This window comes from Garra rufa, chromosome 2 (assembly GCF_049309525.1).
Source record: "Garra rufa chromosome 2, GarRuf1.0, whole genome shotgun sequence".
In the NCBI taxonomy this organism is placed as follows: Eukaryota; Metazoa; Chordata; class Actinopteri; order Cypriniformes; family Cyprinidae; genus Garra; species Garra rufa.
The window spans coordinates 1184696-1210779 of record NC_133362.1 but is presented as its reverse complement, the minus strand read 5'-3'; the positions used below and the strand labels follow the sequence as shown (position 1 = coordinate 1210779).

Here is a 26084-nt window from a genome sequence, read left to right as displayed (position 1 = left end):
ACTGATCTGATCTGAGAGAGTGGAGAGTGTGTGATTGTTCTCTACAGGTTGAGTTATTGTGGCGTCACAGATGAAGGTTGTGCTGCTCTGACTTCAGCTCTGAGATCAAACCCCTCACACCTGAGAAAACTGAATCTGTCTGGGAATAAACTAGGAGATTCAGTGAAGCTGTTTTCTGATGTACTACAGAATCCTCACTGTAAACTGGAGAAACTGTGGTAAGATCATATATGACTCACATATGCTATTTAGTGAATAATGCCATCAAGACAGATCTGCATAAGACAGATATTTCGCTTAAAATACAGATATAGTGCATACAGGAAATGTTATTTATCATGCTTGAATGAGACCTTTTTTCAATGTTTTATGATCATGTTTAGTGTTCTGTGACATTTTAGACTTCTGTCCAATTATCAATCAAACATTGATTTGTGCTTTAAGTTTGTACTTTATCTTTAATAATGGATTCACAGCTAAACTGATCTGATCTGAGAGAGTGAAGAGTGTGTGATTGTTCTCTACAGTTTGATTGATTGTGGCGTCACAGATGAAGGTTGTGCTGCTCTGGCTTCAGCTCTGAGATCAAACCCCTCACACCTGAGAGAACTGAATCTGTCTGAGAATAAACTAGGAGATTCAGTGAAGCTGCTTTCTGATGTACTACAGAATCCTCACTGTAAACTGGAGACACTGTGGTAAGATCATATATGACTCACACATGAAGGTGCCATAGAATGGAAAACTGTATTTACCTTGTCATAGTTGAATAATAACATTTTTGTACATGGACATGACATACCATGAGTCTCAAACACCATTGTTTCCTCCTCCTCCTCATATAAATCTGGTGTTTACAAAAGACCACTGAAAAATAAGCTAATCCTAACATAACAGCGACTATGACGTAATAGTCTCTGGATCATTAATAGTTATGCCCCCAACATTTGCTTAGCCCAATCAATCGAAGTTCTGCTTCAAAGCTATTGTGAAAAAAACAAAAGCTAGGACAATAGCGAAAATGGCAGATCACAGGAATAAATGTTATGTTCCAGGTTGTGCAGGGGATGTTAAGTGCAGGGATGGGTTGGTGTCTGTACTCAGAAAGTCAAGGAAAACAAATAAGGTGTTCTTATAAAATAAAGCCAGCCACTGAAGGGACATGGTTAGCTTATTGCTAGCGGTAGCCTGTTACAATGCAGTACATAAGATTTCACTTACCACATAAAAGGAGAGATTACTGCGCGAATGATGGTGAATGATTTACAGATCCTGAGCATCAATAACAAGCATCTAAACTTGTAAAATATGTGGCAAGTACTGCCGCTGTAGTATAACGTTAACCAGAGCACGTGCGATCACAAAAGTAAAAGTAAAATGATCGTGCAATCAAAACAGCAGTTTCAATGACCTGCATATTAATAGTGGCTCAAGCTCATGATTAAATGTATATTTTCCTCCGTGTGTGAGTTACTGAAATAAGCCGCTCTGGGAAACAGCCAATCAGAGCAGAGCTCATCATTAATATTCACGAACCTTCTAAATAAGGTAATAAAAAACCATTACAAATCCTAGGGTTGTAAATGGACTTGTAAAACCGTTTCTGGAGAATTTTTGTCCTTTCCTATGCCATATACCTTCTATGTAGATATCAGACAACAATTTAAAATATTGTATCAATGCATTCTATGGCACCTTTAAAGAAAATATGAAGTGTTCAGCCTCAGCTATAGTATTAAAATAAAGATCATTGCAAAAGTCATTGGTTCTGCTGTTCACTGTAGTTTATATGTAGATGATCTCTGTATTTGTTACAGAAGTAAGTACATGAATACCATCAAGTGAAAAATCCAACTGAAGATAAAATACAGTCTTGGTCAACACAAACAAAAACATTTTGTATGCATTTCTGGCAGGCAGGGGCCACTTATGCTTTTAGGAGGCACGCTAACATTTGTTATGATTATTTTTCAGTCATTTTTCACTTTTTCATTAATGTTTTCTCTAGAAGCAAACTAATAATCTAATAAAACAAGTTCAGCTCAAATTAATGACATTATGTCCTTAGGATTTTTTCTCTTAATTTTAACTGCAAATGGGAAGATTATGAAAATATGTAAATAAAAAGGTGGTCTCTCAAATACACCACAAGTAATATACAGTAATATACAGAATAAGCTGTATTGATTACTTGATTTGTGCTGATTTGTCTTTAGGAATGATAGACCATTTTAATTATAAGACAAAAGTGCATTTTATCAAACATTTACCACAATAAATTTGTTACATTTATCTCATTTCATTAACAAAATAAATTTCTTTAATTTAAGAAATTCATGTTACACGTTCTCTTGCAACAGCTGATTCTTTGTATTCCCACGATTCACGCTGCTTTAACTTATATGCAGATTCAAGCATCATTACTGTCGCCTGCAGGACAAACTGTGTATTGCACCCGAAAATGCTCTGTTGTAGTAAAAAAAAAATCCAGAAATCTCATTTTTAAAGGGGTCATCGGATGCCCATTTTCCACAAGGTGATATGATTTATTTGGGTCTTAATGAGAAGTCTATAACATACTTTAGTTAAAATTTTTCAGTGTTAGTGTAAAAAACACCCTTTTTACCTGGTCAAAATTAGCCCTTTTCAGAGCGAGTAGTTTTGTTGCATTTGCCTTTAAATGTTAATGAGCTCTGCTCGCCCCGCCCCTCTCTTCTGTAGGGAGTGACAAGCTGTAATGTTTACTTTAGATGCATTTAGCCACGAAACTTGCTAACTATAGCACATTATTAAGAAAGGTGATTTGCAAAGATGCATTAAAAACCCTTATACTCACTTCTGCTGTGGGTGAAGCTGCATCACAAATTATTTGTGTGAACAAAGACGCATTTATGTAGATCTCCGGGCGCAGTTCCTTTCTAAAACAAAAGTAACTTTAATCCTCTGCGTCTTCAGAGGCTCAGATGTCAGGAGTAAAAGATGACTGCTTTGTTCATTAATACATTATTAGATGAAACAACAAAACACCTCAATCGAGATCCATCTTTATATCACTATGAAAATATATCTTAAACTTATCGACGCATCATCCAAGTGGATGCTGCACACTGTTGATGGTTGAGGAGAGATCCCCTATATGATTGTAAAGCGCTTTGGGTGTACGGCAATACACAATGAAAGCGCTATATAAATGCATCATCATTCATTCATTCATTCATCTCTGAGTATTTGTTCAGTTCTGAAGCACATGACAGTTCCAAACAGCACCATTGAGCATCAACATGAATAAACCTCAATCTATCAGCAGCAGAATGTGGCAATGCTTGTCATTATATCTCCTCTCCTGCTCTGAGACCAGAGTCAATAACAAACTACAGACACTTCAACAGCAACTCAGATTGTGTGATTGTTCTCTACAGGTTAAGGGATTGTGGCGTCACAGATGAAGGTTGTGCTGCTCTGGTTTCAGCTCTGAGATCAAACCCCTCACACCTGAGACAACTGGATCTGTCTGGGAATAAACTAGGAGATTCTAGTTGGAAGTTACTCTCTGATCTGAAGAACGATCCACATTATAAACTGCAGACATTATTCTTTTGTGAGTGTTTGTTTATTTAAAGTTTCTAAATTGAGTAACAGACCTCCTGTGTGTGTAATCGGAGAATATTAGACAATAATTCAGCTCCACTTTAGTCTCTGTACTTTGAACTGTGTTTAATTTTGTGATGTGACCGATTTATGAATATTATGAATACTTTCATCTCTTACAGATTTTCTAAATGATAGTAGTTGTTGATCATTCACTGTTATTAATCAATGATCAGTTTATTCATAGCTCTGTAATATAATTATACTATATGTTTTTCTGAGCTGGATCAGCTGATGTGATGTGACAGCAGTATTGTCTCATACTCATATGTAACTGTCTGTGTGTTTTATTGCAGGACTCTCAGTATTTAGACATCAGTCCAGTTTCCTCAGGATGAGCTGATGGTGAATAAAGAGCCGCTACAGAGATGTCACAGTCTCACAATCAACAGAGACTGAGTGGTGGAACCCCAAAAAAGACGGGGTCTTTCTTTAAAAAATTCTTTATGCCATTTTTTCAGTAGATGTTTTTTAAGAACTTTTCTCACTATAACATTAATGGGTAGAACTTAATGTAAAACATTGTCCTGAATTTGTTGTACTCCCATTTGTAAAATACAAATACATTGTTTTATAAAGAAAGCAGAAAATAGGTTCAGGCTCAGAATGACAGAAAGACTCATCTGATATAATCTAGAGATGACAGACTGAAGATATGCGATATAATATCACATCTATTTATTGCCAAACTTTATAGAGACTTTAAAGAGTCATTACCCCATACAAAACTCAGATAAACACTGTCAGTTTATAGAATATTTTGTTTCCCAGCAGTGACTGTCCACTTTAGAACAGACTTGATTACAGATGCATTTAACCCATATTGGGCTCATATTATAAGACATAAAAGCCTGATGCATCAAATATAACATGTAATACAAACACTTTATTTAAGCCAATCCCTAATCCTAACTCTATTTATTGAATAATAATTAATATAACCTATTACTTAAATTTATAATTACACTGTAACAAGGACACATTAAAATAAAGTGTATTTTTTAGTACATTGTCTAAAGGTTCAATAAACTGTTTAGTTTTAAAAATGTTGATTTTTCTGACTACTTGACTTTACAGGGTCAAAAAAAGAATGAATAACCTGGCAACAGAGGTAAATTTAAGTAGAATACTTGATCTGACTGTTCTATTCTCCTCTGTATTTCTTGATACATGAACCCCTGAAATACTCTCTAAACCTGATGCAATAACAAACAAGATGATTTGACTGCTTGTACTGTCTGTTAACTACTTAGGCTTCTCCTTGTTTTTATATTTTAGACATAATGGGATAAATTTTACAGCAAAAGTATTGCAGTCACACATAAAAATTTAATAAAATATGCATGAAACCACAATATAAAAACACAAAAATATATTGCTCCAAATTTAAAAAAATAAAAGCAAAGTTTTCAGAATAGCGAATAATGGTCTCAGATCAAAAAATAATAAGCAAAATCAAAAATGTTAATATTTTATATCATATTGCACAAAACTGAAATAAAAATACAAAATCGTGTTTTCTTTGGTTGTATTTCTCTGTTTTTGTGCTCTCAGACATTTTCTGCTTGTGTTTTTATTATTTTTGTTTGCTTATGCTGTTTTTCCTTTCATTCTTGTTTCCACACTCTGGGAACTCTCATACACCCAGCACAAAGCGGCACCAGGCATGACCAAAGTATTTTGTGCTAGTCTTCGTTTTCGTGTCCTGTGCCACATCGTTTAAATAACCAATACATTGGTGTCCATTCGTGTGCCCATGAGCGTGTTAATCTGAAAACAAGGAATGTTTAGGCGCATTGTTGGCACGTAGCTATATTTTGAGGCAACTGACATAGACTGTTATTTTTCTTTTTTTTTTTTTTGGTTTCCCCTTCGCTTTTCGAACCTTTGCTTAGGCTGGGTATACACTAAAAGATTTTTCAAATCTTATAAGATCTTTAAAATGTGAAAGACCACAAACATGAGGTGAAAAAATCATTTTGCTCCCATAGTGTGTGGTTTGCCACGATGACAAAGACAGCACACCACACACCAACAGATTTTCAACCGAGTCCCGATGTCTTGAGATTTGAGAATAAATGTCTCACAACAGTTCTACAAGAGCTTTATTTTTTATTTTCAAGCTTTGTTTATTCATATTGAAATCAATTGACAGATATTATTGTTTGGAGAAAGGTTTGGTTAATACCTAATCAATATTTACTGTAATTACAAAAAGGGGTAAGGAAGTATCATTTAAAATTATACACAGGATTTACCCAGAAAAATATTATTTGGTCAAATTAAAAACTGATATTGATTTTAGTTGCTCCTTTTTATGTCAGTTGCCCTGAAACATTTATTTTGGCATTGTCCTTTTGTAAAACTATTTTGGCAAAATATCTATATTGATAATAATTTTGTTTTGTTATGGAAATAATAATGTATTGTATTATTTATTCCCCCATACATCAGGATTTCCAATCATAAATATTCAACATGTTCGCGATCGGGGCGCCTTCAACGTTCTTCCAAGCAGATTCAGTCACTCTTAACACACCTTACACCACAAGGACATCTGATAAAATAATCTTTAGAACTACCAAGATAATCAGACATTACCTAGGATTGTCGAAAGGGGAGAAATTGGCCCAAAATCAGCCAGATTTTCTTGTGGTGTATACCCAGCTTTAGTAAGCAATAATGAATCATGACGACTTGAATTAAAAACAAAAGAAATGCTTTACTGAAGTTTCGTTTAGGATTTATACAGGGATGAATTCACTTTGTGTTCACACACATACTCAGTTCTTTTTATTCTATCACACTCTCAGAACTGAACAGCATTATGAGCAACTATTCTTAAAGACTAACAGCTCAATAAATCACTATATTAACAGTTTCAGTTCTTATTATTGAAAAACAATTCATCAAACATTATACCAAGCATTTATAACTAATATTAATCTAATTTATTTCACAACATCCTCTCCCCTAAAGAACAACTGCTCATCAATATCTAATGGATATATAAACTGAACAGGTCTTTCTTAACACAGTCCTTCTGGATACGAACAGCACAGGATCTAACTTTCCCATCTCTGTCAGGAAAGAAGCTCTTCCATTTTTCCTAATTTCCAGGTTTGTCTTGGCATGTTGGCATCTCCGTTGAGAGCAATGTCACTCATCTTCAACTCACTAGGTTTCTGTGGGCTGCAGGAATGTGCAGATTTCAGGTCTAGCAAATAGTCTTTTCTCCAGTGATTCCACAGATTGGTTAAGAGTCTGTTTCTGTATCTCCACCTCCTTGTCATCTCCTCCTTACTCACAGTGAGATGATCATGGTCTGCAGAGAATGGTTTTGGTGGCAGTGAAGTTAGTCGTTTGTCGCAAAATATACATTTTGTCAGAATAGTTTTTATAAGTTGTCAGCTTCCCAAAATCCAATGTCTAATTCTGATTTGTACAAGAGTGTCTCTCAGACCAGAATGCATGGTAAGTTCATCATGGTTGTACTGAACCAGCAGCTCACAATATCTGACTTTGCTACGTAGAATCCATAGATGTTTTTCTCTGTAACTGAAGTCCAACTGTTGCAGTCTGCCTCCAACACACAGGAATTCATCAGCATCAAGAAAAATCTCTGGTTTTTGAATCTGAGTTCAGGGTTTCACCAGCCTTTATCAAACTAATCTCGTGACTAAAGCTGCACACTTGTGTCACTTTGGTCCAGTACTTCTCAGCCTCAAACATTTCTTCAGCAGTTCAACTCACCTCATCTCTTGGAGCTTGAACTTGCATTGTGCACAAACCTCTTAATCCAAGCAGTGACCCACAATACCTTCTTCAGTTTATTGTACTTCAGTAAATCTAGCACAGGCTTCATTTCACTTTGGTCGCTGCTGCTGCAGAGTTGCACAGTGATCTGCTGAACTTGTTTTAGCTCATTACTCACATCTTCTTCATCACTTTGATCTTCATCACTCTCTCACAGATTCAGTGTAGTCAGAAATGAAGGTCCTTTCCACCACAGTTTGCTCTCTTTCAGGTTAGCTACTGTCTGGCCTCTTGTGAGGAGATCTGCTGGATTGGCTTTGCCTTTACAGTGAGATCACATTGCAGGGTTGGTTAAGGACCGTTTTTTACTCACTCTGTTTGACATAAACTGTCTCTGATCCTGGTTTCTCTGTGTCCGGTGCAAGGTCATTCATCATTGTCTTCCATTTCTTCTACATCTCTGGACAGTTTATCGTCCTTTTACAAAGGTCCATGCCAGCTGTGGACATAATCTGTTTGTCATCAGCAGTTATGGAGAAAGCATAAAGTGATTCCTTTATTATCTTCTACCTCATGAAGCTGGGCTTCATATTCCTTCAAATGTTTTCTGACAGTTGCGGTGAGGAGAAATGGGCTGGAGAGACTCCAAACACCAGCCTCGTCATCCATGGCACACGCTTCTCATGAGTCTTCATGAGGCGGTGCAGAGAGCCAGAGGAAACACACCAAAACTTGGTCCTTCTTAGCAAGAAAAGTCTACAAGAAAGCCTTTTTCGATATCTGCTGTCAGTGCAATTGCATGCAGTCTGAATTTTATTAATATGCTGAGCAGATCTGGATTCAGGTTAGGACCAGTAAGTAGACAGTCATCAAGTGATGGAGAGCCAGTGTCATGTGATGAAGAATCAAGCACTACTCTGAGCTTGTTGTTACCTGATCTTCACAGAGAACAGCATGATGAGGCATGTAGTATTTCCCAGCGATTAGAGATGATGATTCCTCCTCTATGTCTTTGATGCCCTGCTCAAGGTAATTATTCACAACTTCATTATATCAGTGACACAGCACTACATCTGACTGCAATCTTCTCTTAAGGACCTCAAATCTTTTCTTTGCAATCCTGTCATTATCTGGGAGTTCTGGCTTGTCAGGTCGCCACAGCAGCTCAACTTCATATTGTTCATCTTTGTACTAAGTTGTCTTTTTAAACTTGTGAATAGTCTCCTTTTCCTCAAGACTGTGTTGTTTGTTTTCTTATAAAAGAGATGGAAAGTAAGCAGATCTACAGTTTTTAGAGCTTTTTCTATAAGTAGAGGTAATTTCCTTCCATGCAACGTGAAGCACTTTTAGTTTAGTTTTCTTCCAGCTGTGCTCCATTTTCCGGGCTGCTCTCTTTAGAGCATGAGTGAGCTTGTTATACCACAGTGTCTGACTGCTTTCCTTAATCTTCCTTAAGCGTAAAGGAGCAACAGTGTCTGAAGTGCTGGAAAAGAGAGGCTCAATTGTTTGTTACATCATCAATATTTTTTGAGCTATTCGATATACTGAGGAATTGAGAAGTCAGGAAAAATTATTTACAGAGCAGTCTTTTGTAGACTTGTTTAAAGTAATGTAATCATCTGGTTTTAGTCAGGTTTCTGTCAAACAAAGCACATCTAGGTTATGATCGGCGATAATATAATTTACAAAAAGTGAAAGAAAAGACCAGCTTTATTATTTTAATATCTTTGTTTTGTTTAGCTTTTATCAATCCATTGACTCCATTGACAACAAGAACACCACTCATTGCTCATGACTAAATAACATTTGTGTCTTTCACAAGGATCACTGTATTTTCTAATGAAAACAATGCAGTTTTATTTTATTAATTTTTATTTATTTTTTTGCTTTCTCCTTTTTTGTGGAATTGCTTGTAATTAGCTTACTGTAAAATCTGTCTGATATTGATCATTTTGCTGTTAAAAAAGCTTCTTAAACGCAATACAAAATATAAAAAATATGCTTTTGAATAAAACATTTAGAAATGCAACGGTCACATAAAATCTAGTTCAAATTCTGATTGGGAAGTAATCATTAAATAATATTTTTAAATATTCACACATGCACTTTTATTGGCATGTCTAATATCTAGAAAATGCAGGTTTCTTGTCTCCTCACATTCAGTTAGGAATTACATAAATCGCATTAATGATACCAATTTTCAATTCAATATGGCAAAAAAAAAAAAAAAAGTTTAAATAACTGGGATGTGCGCTCTGCTTCAGTGAACAGCAAACTCTGCCTACTTTCATTTGATTGGCCATCTCAGTCATTCTGACTTTAAGGAGCGTTAGAGACAGCAGCCCAAAATGTAACTTTTACCCAAACCTTGTTTACTTACCAAGAAACAGAGCGGTGTGTAATGAGGTACAGCACCATAGTGTTAACATGAACATTACTGGGATCCACTGGGCAGAGGTGTCGCGCGCAATGAAGAATGCATGTGACGTCACTGGCAGAGGACGCGCATGTAACTCGACGCTGCAGGTAACTTTCGCTTTCATATTTCTCCGGAAGAACGTGTTTTCTTTTATGTGTTTCATAGCTTTATTTGTAAGAAAATGAAGTGGTTTCGTTGTTGTTTCATGTTGTCTGTAGTTCATTTTATCATTTGTGTTAACATAAGACTAACATTGTGTATTTGAGTAAACGTCACCGTCGTTCTGCTGTTTCTCCGACTCTCAGGATCCGTTCAGCTGAATTATTTGTTTGTCATTTCCAACCAGAGTAAGTGTTGGAGATCTCACTCTTCTGTCTGTTCAGCTTCATCATGGATGACACACAAACACCCCGAGATGAAGATGTTTCTCCAGGATGCAGGTACTTTGAATACGTCTATATAACCCTAAAAAGGTCAGGACAATAAAGAGACATCAGGAAATTAATTAATTGCTATTTCGATTTTATTAGAACACAAATAATATAAATTCGTGATTTTATTTATTTATTTATACATTTTTATTTTTTAAACTTTAAAGTTTGTGTCCCGCTTCATCCCTTTGCGGGTAGAAAATGATTGAAAACAAAAAACTTGGGCTTATAAATGAACATGATTAAAACTTTGACAACAAACCTGTTGTATGCAATCAATGTCATGCCCTCTTGATAGTTTATGCTTTTTTATATCACATATTTGCTGTGAAATTTTTCATGATTTTTTTTTTTAAGTAAAATGAATAACTTTTGTATTGTTAGTAATAATTTAACATAAACATGTACTGGGCTGACACATGCAAACTATATATTTTGTACATTTGTATAGCCTACATAAGTTTGTATTTGTTTTTTATTAGGTACATATACATATGTATACGTGTATGCCTGAAAAAAAATCCATGTATTGTGGAGCTAAAACTAAATTCAGTATTGCTAACTAAATTAATAATAATTAACTCACTAGCAATAAATTATCATAGTCTATATGTAAAAAATATCTTGATTTATACCCCTAAAAGTGTGACGAATCCCCTGAGATACAAACATTTACAGGCAGATTATGAAAAATATAAACATTACATCAATAACACTTTAACATAAACACAATAATCTAATACTTAACAACAACTTTTTTAACCCTCTGGTGCTCTTCGGTCACTTTTGACCGAAAAATTTTCTGTTTTGAATTTTTAAAGATCACAGCTTAATCGGAATGATATGAAACTCTGTGACTTTTATGCCATTTGGGATGTCAACACACACAAAAAAATTGAGGGCATGATTCAAGCAGGCTAAGTGGTCGTAAAAAAAATAGTCACACTTGTGCTCTTCGGTCTAAAATGACCGACCATAGGAAATGAATGGGAAATCGACAAAAATACAAATATTCAGAGAATTTTTGTGTGTACAATCTACAAATCCTCCACAATGCTGAAAAAAAGTACACAGCAGTGAAGGGGTGACACTCTAAAACACACCCATTCACACACAGACACACACACTAATATACTCACCTCTATTCGGTCACTTTTGACCAAAACATTTTCGGTTTTGAATTTTAAAAAAAAATCACAGCTTCATCAGAACGGTACCAAATCCAGTGACTTTTATGGACACACATAAAAAATGAGGGCACGATTCAAAAAAAAAAAAAAAAAAAACAAAAAAAAACTTGTGCTCTTTGGTCAAAAATGACAGACCACAGGAAATGAATGGGAAATCGACAAAAATACAAAAATGTACAGAATTTTTCTGTCTCTTTCTCACACATCCACACACACGCACAAATGAACTGAAACACAGCAAATTGAGAAGATGTAAAATAAAAAATATATGTATAAAAAATTACAAATCCAGAGTGCAAAAGACACACACTCTCTTGCATATACAAAAAATTAACACTTCAAATTATATTTATAACAAAAAAAGAAATAGTCTTTGAGATTGTTTAAATGTATGTTCAACTATTCCACCTAATAAAAATGCTGAATCAATTGTCTAAAAACAACTAGGCAATTCACAAGCTGCTTTGTAAAGAACTATACAGGCATCAAGTTACACCTGCCATTACAGATGTTTTTCTCGTTTTTTACCAACAGATGGCGCTAATCTGCATTCAAAAATTTGTGTTGAATTGCTGAGTCTCTATTTCAACCTGAAATACTGCATTCATTTAAAAAAATATATAAATAAAAAATAAATTAAAAAAAATTATTATTCTCAATGGCAAAAAACATGTATATTAATTACAGCATAAATATTCATTATTACCACAAAACCCTCTCAAAATGCAAAAGAAAAAATATTATTAAACAAAAATGAATTCGAATGGTTTTACTGAAAAAATTACAGGATGCGTTACAGGTGTCCGGTCACTTCTGACCGCGAAGAGCACACGTGTGACTGCAAAACAAAGAGCACCAGAGGGTTAAATATGTAAATCCCCTATAAATTTTGTAAATGTGTGAAATAGATCAACTTTTAAATGAGGGTGAGTATTTTCCCACAACAGGCGGCAACGAAACAAAGATGTAATGTAAGTCACCAGATCCAAATCTTCACAACAAACACCCTTTCGATATTTTCTTAAAACCATATGTTTATTTTGTTTTATTTTTAAACAGGGATCATCAAATCTGGACCTCGAGATCCATTTTCCTGCAGAGTTTAGCTCTTACCCTAATCAAACACACCTGAACATACTAATCAAGGTCTTCAGGATCATTAGAGAATAACAGGTAGGTGAGTGTGATCAGGGTTGGAGCTAAACTCTGCAGCGCATTGGACCTCCAGGGTAAGATTTGGGGAACCCTGTTTTTAAAGGTCCTTTATTAAAATGAATGTCATGATTACATTTCTTCAGCAGAAGAGATCAGAGTCAGAGCTGTGTGTCATATTTACGTTGTGTTTTTGTTTAATCTGTTATTATGTATTCATATTAAACAACTGTGATGTTGCGCTCTTTTCTAAAATGTTTTATTTTTTTAATCTAATATCATGTGGTTATTTGAAAATTGTTTGCAGTGTGCAGTCAGCTTTAGTTATGGCAGAGAGCATATGAAATAACTTTAGATTTAATAGCAAATGTTAATATTAATACAGTAATTCAAAGGATTATTTGTTATAGTTCAGTTCATCAGAAGAAATCAGAAGCAGAGCCCAGCTGTGTGTCTATGAGGAGTGATGCTTCTTTGCCTCGTCTAATTGATTTTAAGATTGACGACACAAGGTTTAACCTCAAGTATTAAATTATTTTGTAAAATATATTATTATAGTAAGATATTTTAAATTAGAGTGGCGTAATTATACAGCACTATAAGAAAAAAAATGTAATTACAGTTACATAGAGCACAAAGTAGAATTTTTTGTGTCCTGGTGTAAGGTAAAGTGTGGTATTTATTTTAATATAATGCATCATCACGCATTAATCAAATACATCATTACTAACTGACATATTTCTTAAACCCTGTGAAATCTTCAGTATATCAACACAGAAAACAAAAAAAGACATTTTGCTCTGTACATTTATCTCTGTAACTCATGTGATAATGTGGTATTTTAATTTTCCAGGCATAAAGTTTTCAAAACATTTAAATCAAATCTAAAGAAGAAGTTTGAGCGTCTGTATGAGGGAACAGTGACGCAGGGAACCCCAACACTCCTGAATGAGATCTACACAGAGCTCTACATCACAGAGAGTGAGAGTGGAGAGATCAGTAATGAGCATGAGGTGAGACAGATTGAGACACAATCCAGGAGAGCAGCAACAGAGGACACAGCCATCAAATGCAATCACATCTTTAGGCCTTTACCTGAACAAGACAAAGCCATCAGAACTGTGCTGACAAAGGGAGTCGCTGGCATTGGAAAAACAGTCTCTGTGCAGAAGTTCATCCTGGACTGGGCTGAAGGTAAAGAGAATCAGGACGTCCAGCTCATATTTCCACTTCCTTTCAGAGAAATCAATCTGATGAAGGACAAAACACTTAGTCTTTCAGATCTTCTTCATGTCTTTTTCCCTGAAACTAAAGAAATAGAAATATCCAGTGATGAATATAAAGTGTTGTTCATCTTTGATGGTCTGGATGAGTGTCGTCTGTCTCTGAACTTTAAGAGTAAAGTGAAACTGTGTAATATATCTGAATCAGCCTCAGTGGATGTGCTGCTGATGAACCTCATTGTGGGGAATCTGCTTCCCTCTGCTCTCATCTGGATCACCTCCAGACCAGCAGCAGCTGATCTCATCCCCTCTGAGTGTGTCCATCGAGTGACAGAGGTACGAGGATTCAATGAGCCACAGAAGGAGGAATACTTCAGGAAGAGAATCAGTGATCAGAGTCTGGCCAACAGGATCATCTCACACCTGAAGTCATCAAGGAGCCTCTACATCATGTGCCACATCCCAGTGTTCTGCTGGATCTCAGCCGCTGTTCTAGAGAAGATGTTGAGTCCAGCAGAGAGTGGAGAGATTCCAAAGACTCTCACTCAAATGTACACACACTTCCTGATCCTTCAGACCAACATCAAACGTGAGAAGGACTATGAGAAGAATGTGACAGATGAAGACATGATCCTCAAACTGGGGAAACTGGCTTTTCAGCAGCTTGTGAAAGGAAACCTGATCTTCTATGAGAAAGACCTGAGAGAGTGTGGCATTGATGTGACAGAAGCATCAGTGTACTCAGGATTGTGCACTCAGATCTTCAGAGAGGAGTTTGGCTTGTATCAGGGGAAAGTCTTCTGCTTTGTTCATCTGAGCATTCAGGAACATCTAGCAGCTCTACATGTGCACCTCTCCTGGACAAACCACAACAGAAATGTGTTTGAACAAATCACCAAACAGAGATTTCAGTCTAAAATGAAGAAATACTTTCAGCTCAGTTCATCAGAACATGTTTCATTATCTGAGCTTCATCAGAGAGCTATAGATGAAGCTCTGCAGAGTAAAAATGGACATCTGGATCTTTTCCTGCGGTTCCTTCTGGGTTTGTCAGTGGAGTCTCATCAGATTCTTCTACAACGAATAATGAAGATGAAAAGAAGCAGCTCTGACAGCAATGAGAAAACAGTTGAGTTCATCAAGATGAAGATCAGGACCATTGACTCTCCAGAGAAATCCATCAATCTGTTCCACTGTCTGAATGAACTGGGTGATCATTCACTAGTGGAGGAAATACAACGGTATCTGCAATCTGGGACAATAAAGGAAGCCAATCTCTCTTCATCTCAGTGGTCAGCTGTAGTTTTTGTGTTGTTGACATCAAAAGAGGAACTGAATGTGTTTCGTCTTGATAAATTTGTTAAAGTAAATAATGAGACTGAAAATATGAACGTTCTTCAGAAGTTGCTGCCTGTGATTAAAGAATCCAGATCAGTTCAGTAAGTATCAATAAGAACAATCACTTCACTGGTAAAACATTAAGAAAATCAAAGTTAAAAGCTCCTAAATTCTAAGTGCTGTAGTTATTATTTTAGTGGTCTGCTAAAGTGGTATATATATATATTTATATATATATATATATGCATTTTACAGAATGGCATCTGGAATGACAAGCGCTAGACTCAAACTTATATTAAGCACATGAACTATCTGACAGTTCACGGTCCAACGTGTGGATTATTGTTAAAACAGTTAGAAGATGAATAACATTAATTTAACTGTTACTCAATAACAATACAATTTTACCTAATTAATAGATAAATGCTGATTTAATACAGTCTTCACTTTTGTGTGTGTGTGTGTGTGTGTGTGTGTGTGTGTGTGTGTGTGTGTGTGTGTGTGTGTGTGTGTGTGTGTGTGTGTGTGTAAGTGTTAAGTTGCCCATGAAACTTACATGTGCATTTTTTTTCTCAAGGTATGAATTTATTTAATTATATTGGAATTGCGAGTTGTTGTTTATGACAGCAAGTTGTTTGATAGTGTTTCACATGAATGATTTTCATCTCTCTACAGGTTGAGTTATTGTGGCGTCACAGATGAAGGTTGTGCTGCTCTGGCTTCAGCTCTGAGATCAAACCCCTCACACCTGAGAAAACTGAATCTGTCTGGGAATAAACTAGGAGATTCAGTGAAGCTGCTTTCTGATGTACTACAGAATCCTCACTGTAAACTGGAGACACTGTGGTAAGATCATAAATGACACACTGTAAAGTAAACTGTATGTGAAATAAATTTGAAAACTTTTTTAAAGAACAAAACTACAAATCCAACAACAAAACAAATTTTAAACACAATGGTAAATCTGAACACATAAGACAGAAAACACAGGTGTGGATGTTTGTGTGTTTGTTTGTAAGTCCTGTGATGAACTGGCCATTCATTCAGAGAGTCCCTCACCTGTGACCTGAGATGCTGGAATAGACTCCTGCCCCAAACCTGCAGAGGATAAAGCAGATTGGAAAATGGATAGATGTTATTGAGTAATGTTTTGTAATGGAATGCGATACACAAATAATATCTCACCATGAGGGTGATCCCAGATTTTACTATCTTTGATGATGGAGGAGAAACCTGTAAAACACACACACACACACACACACACACACACACACAATATCTCCACCATACTAATACAGATCTAAGTAGTGAATAGTGTCATTAATAAAACAGATTTAGCATTAAAAGAGACATATATCTATATCAGATAAATATTTATATTCCTTGAATGAGACTTTGGATGTTTAATGATCATGTTTTGTCTTCTGTGACATTTTAGACTTCTGTCCAATGATCAATCAAACATTGATTTGTGCTTTAAGTTTGTACTTTATCTTTAATAATAGATTCACAGCTAAACTGATCTGATCTGAGAGAGTGGAGAGTGTGTGATTGTTCTCTACAGGTTGAGTTATTGTGGCGTCACAGATGAAGGTTGTGCTGCTCTGACTTCAGCTCTGAGATCAAACCCCTCACACCTGAGAAAACTGAATCTGTCTGGGAATAAACTAGGAGATTCAGTGAAGCTGTTTTCTGATGTACTACAGAATCCTCACTGTAAACTGGAGAAACTGTGGTAAGATCATATATGACTCACATATGCTATTTAGTGAATAATGCCATCAAGACAGATCTGCATAAGACAGATATTTCGCTTAAAATACAGATATAGTGCATACAGGAAATGTTATTTATCATGCTTGAATGAGACCTTTTTTCAATGTTTTATGATCATGTTTAGTGTTCTGTGACATTTTAGACTTCTGTCCAATTATCAATCAAACATTGATTTGTGCTTTAAGTTTGTACTTTATCTTTAATAATGGATTCACAGCTAAACTGATCTGATCTGAGAGAGTGAAGAGTGTGTGATTGTTCTCTACAGTTTGATTGATTGTGGCGTCACAGATGAAGGTTGTGCTGCTCTGGCTTCAGCTCTGAGATCAAACCCCTCACACCTGAGAGAACTGAATCTGTCTGAGAATAAACTAGGAGATTCAGTGAAGCTGCTTTCTGATGTACTACAGAATCCTCACTGTAAACTGGAGACACTGTGGTAAGATCATATATGACTCACACATGAAGGTGCCATAGAATGGAAAACTGTATTTACCTTGTCATAGTTGAATAATAACATTTTTGTACATGGACATGACATACCATGAGTCTCAAACACCATTGTTTCCTCCTCCTCCTCATATAAATCTGGTGTTTACAAAAGACCACTGAAAAATAAGCTAATCCTAACATAACAGCGACTATGACGTAATAGTCTCTGGATCATTAATAGTTATGCCCCCAACATTTGCTTAGCCCAATCAATCGAAGTTCTGCTTCAAAGCTATTGTGAAAAAAACAAAAGCTAGGACAATAGCGAAAATGGCAGATCACAGGAATAAATGTTATGTTCCAGGTTGTGCAGGGGATGTTAAGTGCAGGGATGGGTTGGTGTCTGTACTCAGAAAGTCAAGGAAAACAAATAAGGTGTTCTTATAAAATAAAGCCAGCCACTGAAGGGACATGGTTAGCTTATTGCTAGCGGTAGCCTGTTACAATGCAGTACATAAGATTTCACTTACCACATAAAAGGAGAGATTACTGCGCGAATGATGGTGAATGATTTACAGATCCTGAGCATCAATAACAAGCATCTAAACTTGTAAAATATGTGGCAAGTACTGCCGCTGTAGTATAACGTTAACCAGAGCACGTGCGATCACAAAAGTAAAAGTAAAATGATCGTGCAATCAAAACAGCAGTTTCAATGACCTGCATATTAATAGTGGCTCAAGCTCATGATTAAATGTATATTTTCCTCCGTGTGTGAGTTACTGAAATAAGCCGCTCTGGGAAACAGCCAATCAGAGCAGAGCTCATCATTAATATTCACGAACCTTCTAAATAAGGTAATAAAAAACCATTACAAATCCTAGGGTTGTAAATGGACTTGTAAAACCGTTTCTGGAGAATTTTTGTCCTTTCCTATGCCATATACCTTCTATGTAGATATCAGACAACAATTTAAAATATTGTATCAATGCATTCTATGGCACCTTTAAAGAAAATATGAAGTGTTCAGCCTCAGCTATAGTATTAAAATAAAGATCATTGCAAAAGTCATTGGTTCTGCTGTTCACTGTAGTTTATATGTAGATGATCTCTGTATTTGTTACAGAAGTAAGTACATGAATACCATCAAGTGAAAAATCCAACTGAAGATAAAATACAGTCTTGGTCAACACAAACAAAAACATTTTGTATGCATTTCTGGCAGGCAGGGGCCACTTATGCTTTTAGGAGGCACGCTAACATTTGTTATGATTATTTTTCAGTCATTTTTCACTTTTTCATTAATGTTTTCTCTAGAAGCAAACTAATAATCTAATAAAACAAGTTCAGCTCAAATTAATGACATTATGTCCTTAGGATTTTTTCTCTTAATTTTAACTGCAAATGGGAAGATTATGAAAATATGTAAATAAAAAGGTGGTCTCTCAAATACACCACAAGTAATATACAGTAATATACAGAATAAGCTGTATTGATTACTTGATTTGTGCTGATTTGTCTTTAGGAATGATAGACCATTTTAATTATAAGACAAAAGTGCATTTTATCAAACATTTACCACAATAAATTTGTTACATTTATCTCATTTCATTAACAAAATAAATTTCTTTAATTTAAGAAATTCATGTTACACGTTCTCTTGCAACAGCTGATTCTTTGTATTCCCACGATTCACGCTGCTTTAACTTATATGCAGATTCAAGCATCATTACTGTCGCCTGCAGGACAAACTGTGTATTGCACCCGAAAATGCTCTGTTGTAGTAAAAAAAAAATCCAGAAATCTCATTTTTAAAGGGGTCATCGGATGCCCATTTTCCACAAGGTGATATGATTTATTTGGGTCTTAATGAGAAGTCTATAACATACTTTAGTTAAAATTTTTCAGTGTTAGTGTAAAAAACACCCTTTTTACCTGGTCAAAATTAGCCCTTTTCAGAGCGAGTAGTTTTGTTGCATTTGCCTTTAAATGTTAATGAGCTCTGCTCGCCCCGCCCCTCTCTTCTGTAGGGAGTGACAAGCTGTAATGTTTACTTTAGATGCATTTAGCCACGAAACTTGCTAACTATAGCACATTATTAAGAAAGGTGATTTGCAAAGATGCATTAAAAACCCTTATACTCACTTCTGCTGTGGGTGAAGCTGCATCACAAATTATTTGTGTGAACAAAGACGCATTTATGTAGATCTCCGGGCGCAGTTCCTTTCTAAAACAAAAGTAACTTTAATCCTCTGCGTCTTCAGAGGCTCAGATGTCAGGAGTAAAAGATGACTGCTTTGTTCATTAATACATTATTAGATGAAACAACAAAACACCTCAATCGAGATCCATCTTTATATCACTATGAAAATATATCTTAAACTTATCGACGCATCATCCAAGTGGATGCTGCACACTGTTGATGGTTGAGGAGAGATCCCCTATATGATTGTAAAGCGCTTTGGGTGTACGGCAATACACAATGAAAGCGCTATATAAATGCATCATCATTCATTCATTCATTCATCTCTGAGTATTTGTTCAGTTCTGAAGCACATGACAGTTCCAAACAGCACCATTGAGCATCAACATGAATAAACCTCAATCTATCAGCAGCAGAATGTGGCAATGCTTGTCATTATATCTCCTCTCCTGCTCTGAGACCAGAGTCAATAACAAACTACAGACACTTCAACAGCAACTCAGATTGTGTGATTGTTCTCTACAGGTTAAGGGATTGTGGCGTCACAGATGAAGGTTGTGCTGCTCTGGTTTCAGCTCTGAGATCAAACCCCTCACACCTGAGACAACTGGATCTGTCTGGGAATAAACTAGGAGATTCTAGTTGGAAGTTACTCTCTGATCTGAAGAACGATCCACATTATAAACTGCAGACATTATTCTTTTGTGAGTGTTTGTTTATTTAAAGTTTCTAAATTGAGTAACAGACCTCCTGTGTGTGTAATCGGAGAATATTAGACAATAATTCAGCTCCACTTTAGTCTCTGTACTTTGAACTGTGTTTAATTTTGTGATGTGACCGATTTATGAATATTATGAATACTTTCATCTCTTACAGATTTTCTAAATGATAGTAGTTGTTGATCATTCACTGTTATTAATCAATGATCAGTTTATTCATAGCTCTGTAATATAATTATACTATATGTTTTTCTGAGCTGGATCAGCTGATGTGATGTGACAGCAGTATTGTCTCATACTCATATGTAACTGTCTGTGTGTTTTATTGCAGGACTCTCAGTATTTAGACATCAGTCCAGTTTCCTCAGGATGAGCTGATGGTGAATAAAGAGCCGCTACAGAGATGTCACAGTCTCACAATCAACAGAGACTGAGTGGTGGAACCCCAAAAAAGACGGGGTCTTTCTTTAAAAAATTCTTTATGCCATTTTTTCAGTAGATGTTTTTTAAGAACTTTTCTCACTATAACATTAATGGGTAGAACTTAATGTAAAACATTGTCCTGAATTTGTTGTACTCCCATTTGTAAAATACAAATACATTGTTTTATAAAGAAAGCAGAAAATAGGTTCAGGCTCAGAATGACAGAAAGACTCATCTGATATAATCTAGAGATGACAGACTGAAGATATGCGATATAATATCACATCTATTTATTGCCAAACTTTATAGAGACTTTAAAGAGTCATTACCCCATACAAAACTCAGATAAACACTGTCAGTTTATAGAATATTTTGTTTCCCAGCAGTGACTGTCCACTTTAGAACAGACTTGATTACAGATGCATTTAACCCATATTGGGCTCATATTATAAGACATAAAAGCCTGATGCATCAAATATAACATGTAATACAAACACTTTATTTAAGCCAATCCCTAATCCTAACTCTATTTATTGAATAATAATTAATATAACCTATTACTTAAATTTATAATTACACTGTAACAAGGACACATTAAAATAAAGTGTATTTTTTAGTACATTGTCTAAAGGTTCAATAAACTGTTTAGTTTTAAAAATGTTGATTTTTCTGACTACTTGACTTTACAGGGTCAAAAAAAGAATGAATAACCTGGCAACAGAGGTAAATTTAAGTAGAATACTTGATCTGACTGTTCTATTCTCCTCTGTATTTCTTGATACATGAACCCCTGAAATACTCTCTAAACCTGATGCAATAACAAACAAGATGATTTGACTGCTTGTACTGTCTGTTAACTACTTAGGCTTCTCCTTGTTTTTATATTTTAGACATAATGGGATAAATTTTACAGCAAAAGTATTGCAGTCACACATAAAAATTTAATAAAATATGCATGAAACCACAATATAAAAACACAAAAATATATTGCTCCAAATTTAAAAAAATAAAAGCAAAGTTTTCAGAATAGCGAATAATGGTCTCAGATCAAAAAATAATAAGCAAAATCAAAAATGTTAATATTTTATATCATATTGCACAAAACTGAAATAAAAATACAAAATCGTGTTTTCTTTGGTTGTATTTCTCTGTTTTTGTGCTCTCAGACATTTTCTGCTTGTGTTTTTATTATTTTTGTTTGCTTATGCTGTTTTTCCTTTCATTCTTGTTTCCACACTCTGGGAACTCTCATACACCCAGCACAAAGCGGCACCAGGCATGACCAAAGTATTTTGTGCTAGTCTTCGTTTTCGTGTCCTGTGCCACATCGTTTAAATAACCAATACATTGGTGTCCATTCGTGTGCCCATGAGCGTGTTAATCTGAAAACAAGGAATGTTTAGGCGCATTGTTGGCACGTAGCTATATTTTGAGGCAACTGACATAGACTGTTATTTTTCTTTTTTTTTTTTTTGGTTTCCCCTTCGCTTTTCGAACCTTTGCTTAGGCTGGGTATACACTAAAAGATTTTTCAAATCTTATAAGATCTTTAAAATGTGAAAGACCACAAACATGAGGTGAAAAAATCATTTTGCTCCCATAGTGTGTGGTTTGCCACGATGACAAAGACAGCACACCACACACCAACAGATTTTCAACCGAGTCCCGATGTCTTGAGATTTGAGAATAAATGTCTCACAACAGTTCTACAAGAGCTTTATTTTTTATTTTCAAGCTTTGTTTATTCATATTGAAATCAATTGACAGATATTATTGTTTGGAGAAAGGTTTGGTTAATACCTAATCAATATTTACTGTAATTACAAAAAGGGGTAAGGAAGTATCATTTAAAATTATACACAGGATTTACCCAGAAAAATATTATTTGGTCAAATTAAAAACTGATATTGATTTTAGTTGCTCCTTTTTATGTCAGTTGCCCTGAAACATTTATTTTGGCATTGTCCTTTTGTAAAACTATTTTGGCAAAATATCTATATTGATAATAATTTTGTTTTGTTATGGAAATAATAATGTATTGTATTATTTATTCCCCCATACATCAGGATTTCCAATCATAAATATTCAACATGTTCGCGATCGGGGCGCCTTCAACGTTCTTCCAAGCAGATTCAGTCACTCTTAACACACCTTACACCACAAGGACATCTGATAAAATAATCTTTAGAACTACCAAGATAATCAGACATTACCTAGGATTGTCGAAAGGGGAGAAATTGGCCCAAAATCAGCCAGATTTTCTTGTGGTGTATACCCAGCTTTAGTAAGCAATAATGAATCATGACGACTTGAATTAAAAACAAAAGAAATGCTTTACTGAAGTTTCGTTTAGGATTTATACAGGGATGAATTCACTTTGTGTTCACACACATACTCAGTTCTTTTTATTCTATCACACTCTCAGAACTGAACAGCATTATGAGCAACTATTCTTAAAGACTAACAGCTCAATAAATCACTATATTAACAGTTTCAGTTCTTATTATTGAAAAACAATTCATCAAACATTATACCAAGCATTTATAACTAATATTAATCTAATTTATTTCACAACATCCTCTCCCCTAAAGAACAACTGCTCATCAATATCTAATGGATATATAAACTGAACAGGTCTTTCTTAACACAGTCCTTCTGGATACGAACAGCACAGGATCTAACTTTCCCATCTCTGTCAGGAAAGAAGCTCTTCCATTTTTCCTAATTTCCAGGTTTGTCTTGGCATGTTGGCATCTCCGTTGAGAGCAATGTCACTCATCTTCAACTCACTAGGTTTCTGTGGGCTGCAGGAATGTGCAGATTTCAGGTCTAGCAAATAGTCTTTTCTCCAGTGATTCCACAGATTGGTTAAGAGTCTGTTTCTGTATCTCCACCTCCTTGTCATCTCCTCCTTACTCACAGTGAGATGATCATGGTCTGCAGAGAATGGTTTTGGTGGCAGTGAAGTTAGTCGTTTGTCGCAAAATATACATTTTGTCAGAATAGTTTTTATAAGTTGTCAGCTTCCCAAAATCCAATGTCTAATTCTGATTTGTACAAGAGTGTCTCTCAGACCAGAATGCATGGTAAGTTCATCATGGTTGTACTGAACCAGCAGCTCACAATATCTGACTTTGCTACGTAGAATCCATAGATGTTTTTCTCTGTAACTGAAGTCCAACTGTTGCAGTCTGCCTCCAACACACAGGAATTCATCAGCATCAAGAAAAATCTCTGGTTTTTGAATCTGAGTTCAGGGTTTCACCAGCCTTTATCAAACTAATCTCGTGACTAAAGCTGCACACTTGTGTCACTTTGGTCCAGTACTTCTCAGCCTCAAACATTTCTTCAGCAGTTCAACTCACCTCATCTCTTGGAGCTTGAACTTGCATTGTGCACAAACCTCTTAATCCAAGCAGTGACCCACAATACCTTCTTCAGTTTATTGTACTTCAGTAAATCTAGCACAGGCTTCATTTCACTTTGGTCGCTGCTGCTGCAGAGTTGCACAGTGATCTGCTGAACTTGTTTTAGCTCATTACTCACATCTTCTTCATCACTTTGATCTTCATCACTCTCTCACAGATTCAGTGTAGTCAGAAATGAAGGTCCTTTCCACCACAGTTTGCTCTCTTTCAGGTTAGCTACTGTCTGGCCTCTTGTGAGGAGATCTGCTGGATTGGCTTTGCCTTTACAGTGAGATCACATTGCAGGGTTGGTTAAGGACCGTTTTTTACTCACTCTGTTTGACATAAACTGTCTCTGATCCTGGTTTCTCTGTGTCCGGTGCAAGGTCATTCATCATTGTCTTCCATTTCTTCTACATCTCTGGACAGTTTATCGTCCTTTTACAAAGGTCCATGCCAGCTGTGGACATAATCTGTTTGTCATCAGCAGTTATGGAGAAAGCATAAAGTGATTCCTTTATTATCTTCTACCTCATGAAGCTGGGCTTCATATTCCTTCAAATGTTTTCTGACAGTTGCGGTGAGGAGAAATGGGCTGGAGAGACTCCAAACACCAGCCTCGTCATCCATGGCACACGCTTCTCATGAGTCTTCATGAGGCGGTGCAGAGAGCCAGAGGAAACACACCAAAACTTGGTCCTTCTTAGCAAGAAAAGTCTACAAGAAAGCCTTTTTCGATATCTGCTGTCAGTGCAATTGCATGCAGTCTGAATTTTATTAATATGCTGAGCAGATCTGGATTCAGGTTAGGACCAGTAAGTAGACAGTCATCAAGTGATGGAGAGCCAGTGTCATGTGATGAAGAATCAAGCACTACTCTGAGCTTGTTGTTACCTGATCTTCACAGAGAACAGCATGATGAGGCATGTAGTATTTCCCAGCGATTAGAGATGATGATTCCTCCTCTATGTCTTTGATGCCCTGCTCAAGGTAATTATTCACAACTTCATTATATCAGTGACACAGCACTACATCTGACTGCAATCTTCTCTTAAGGACCTCAAATCTTTTCTTTGCAATCCTGTCATTATCTGGGAGTTCTGGCTTGTCAGGTCGCCACAGCAGCTCAACTTCATATTGTTCATCTTTGTACTAAGTTGTCTTTTTAAACTTGTGAATAGTCTCCTTTTCCTCAAGACTGTGTTGTTTGTTTTCTTATAAAAGAGATGGAAAGTAAGCAGATCTACAGTTTTTAGAGCTTTTTCTATAAGTAGAGGTAATTTCCTTCCATGCAACGTGAAGCACTTTTAGTTTAGTTTTCTTCCAGCTGTGCTCCATTTTCCGGGCTGCTCTCTTTAGAGCATGAGTGAGCTTGTTATACCACAGTGTCTGACTGCTTTCCTTAATCTTCCTTAAGCGTAAAGGAGCAACAGTGTCTGAAGTGCTGGAAAAGAGAGGCTCAATTGTTTGTTACATCATCAATATTTTTTGAGCTATTCGATATACTGAGGAATTGAGAAGTCAGGAAAAATTATTTACAGAGCAGTCTTTTGTAGACTTGTTTAAAGTAATGTAATCATCTGGTTTTAGTCAGGTTTCTGTCAAACAAAGCACATCTAGGTTATGATCGGCGATAATATAATTTACAAAAAGTGAAAGAAAAGACCAGCTTTATTATTTTAATATCTTTGTTTTGTTTAGCTTTTATCAATCCATTGACTCCATTGACAACAAGAACACCACTCATTGCTCATGACTAAATAACATTTGTGTCTTTCACAAGGATCACTGTATTTTCTAATGAAAACAATGCAGTTTTATTTTATTAATTTTTATTTATTTTTTTGCTTTCTCCTTTTTTGTGGAATTGCTTGTAATTAGCTTACTGTAAAATCTGTCTGATATTGATCATTTTGCTGTTAAAAAAGCTTCTTAAACGCAATACAAAATATAAAAAATATGCTTTT

The 26084-nt window shown here is 35.8% G+C and overlaps 1 protein-coding gene across 1 annotated transcript in view; it reads left to right on the top strand.

Annotated features, from left to right (window-relative positions):
• The window catches only part of LOC141325788 (NLR family CARD domain-containing protein 3-like), a 25776-nt gene extending 1011 nt beyond the window's left edge, over window positions 1-24765 (top strand). The window contains exons 2-4 of the mRNA XM_073834521.1: window positions 10207-10263; window positions 13636-15258; window positions 24693-24765. Coding sequence (XP_073690622.1) covers window positions 10207-10263; window positions 13636-15258; window positions 24693-24765 — 1753 coding nt within the window. The remainder of the gene's footprint in view (window positions 1-10206; window positions 10264-13635; window positions 15259-24692) is intronic.
• Window positions 24766-26084: the final 1319 nt, after the last annotated feature.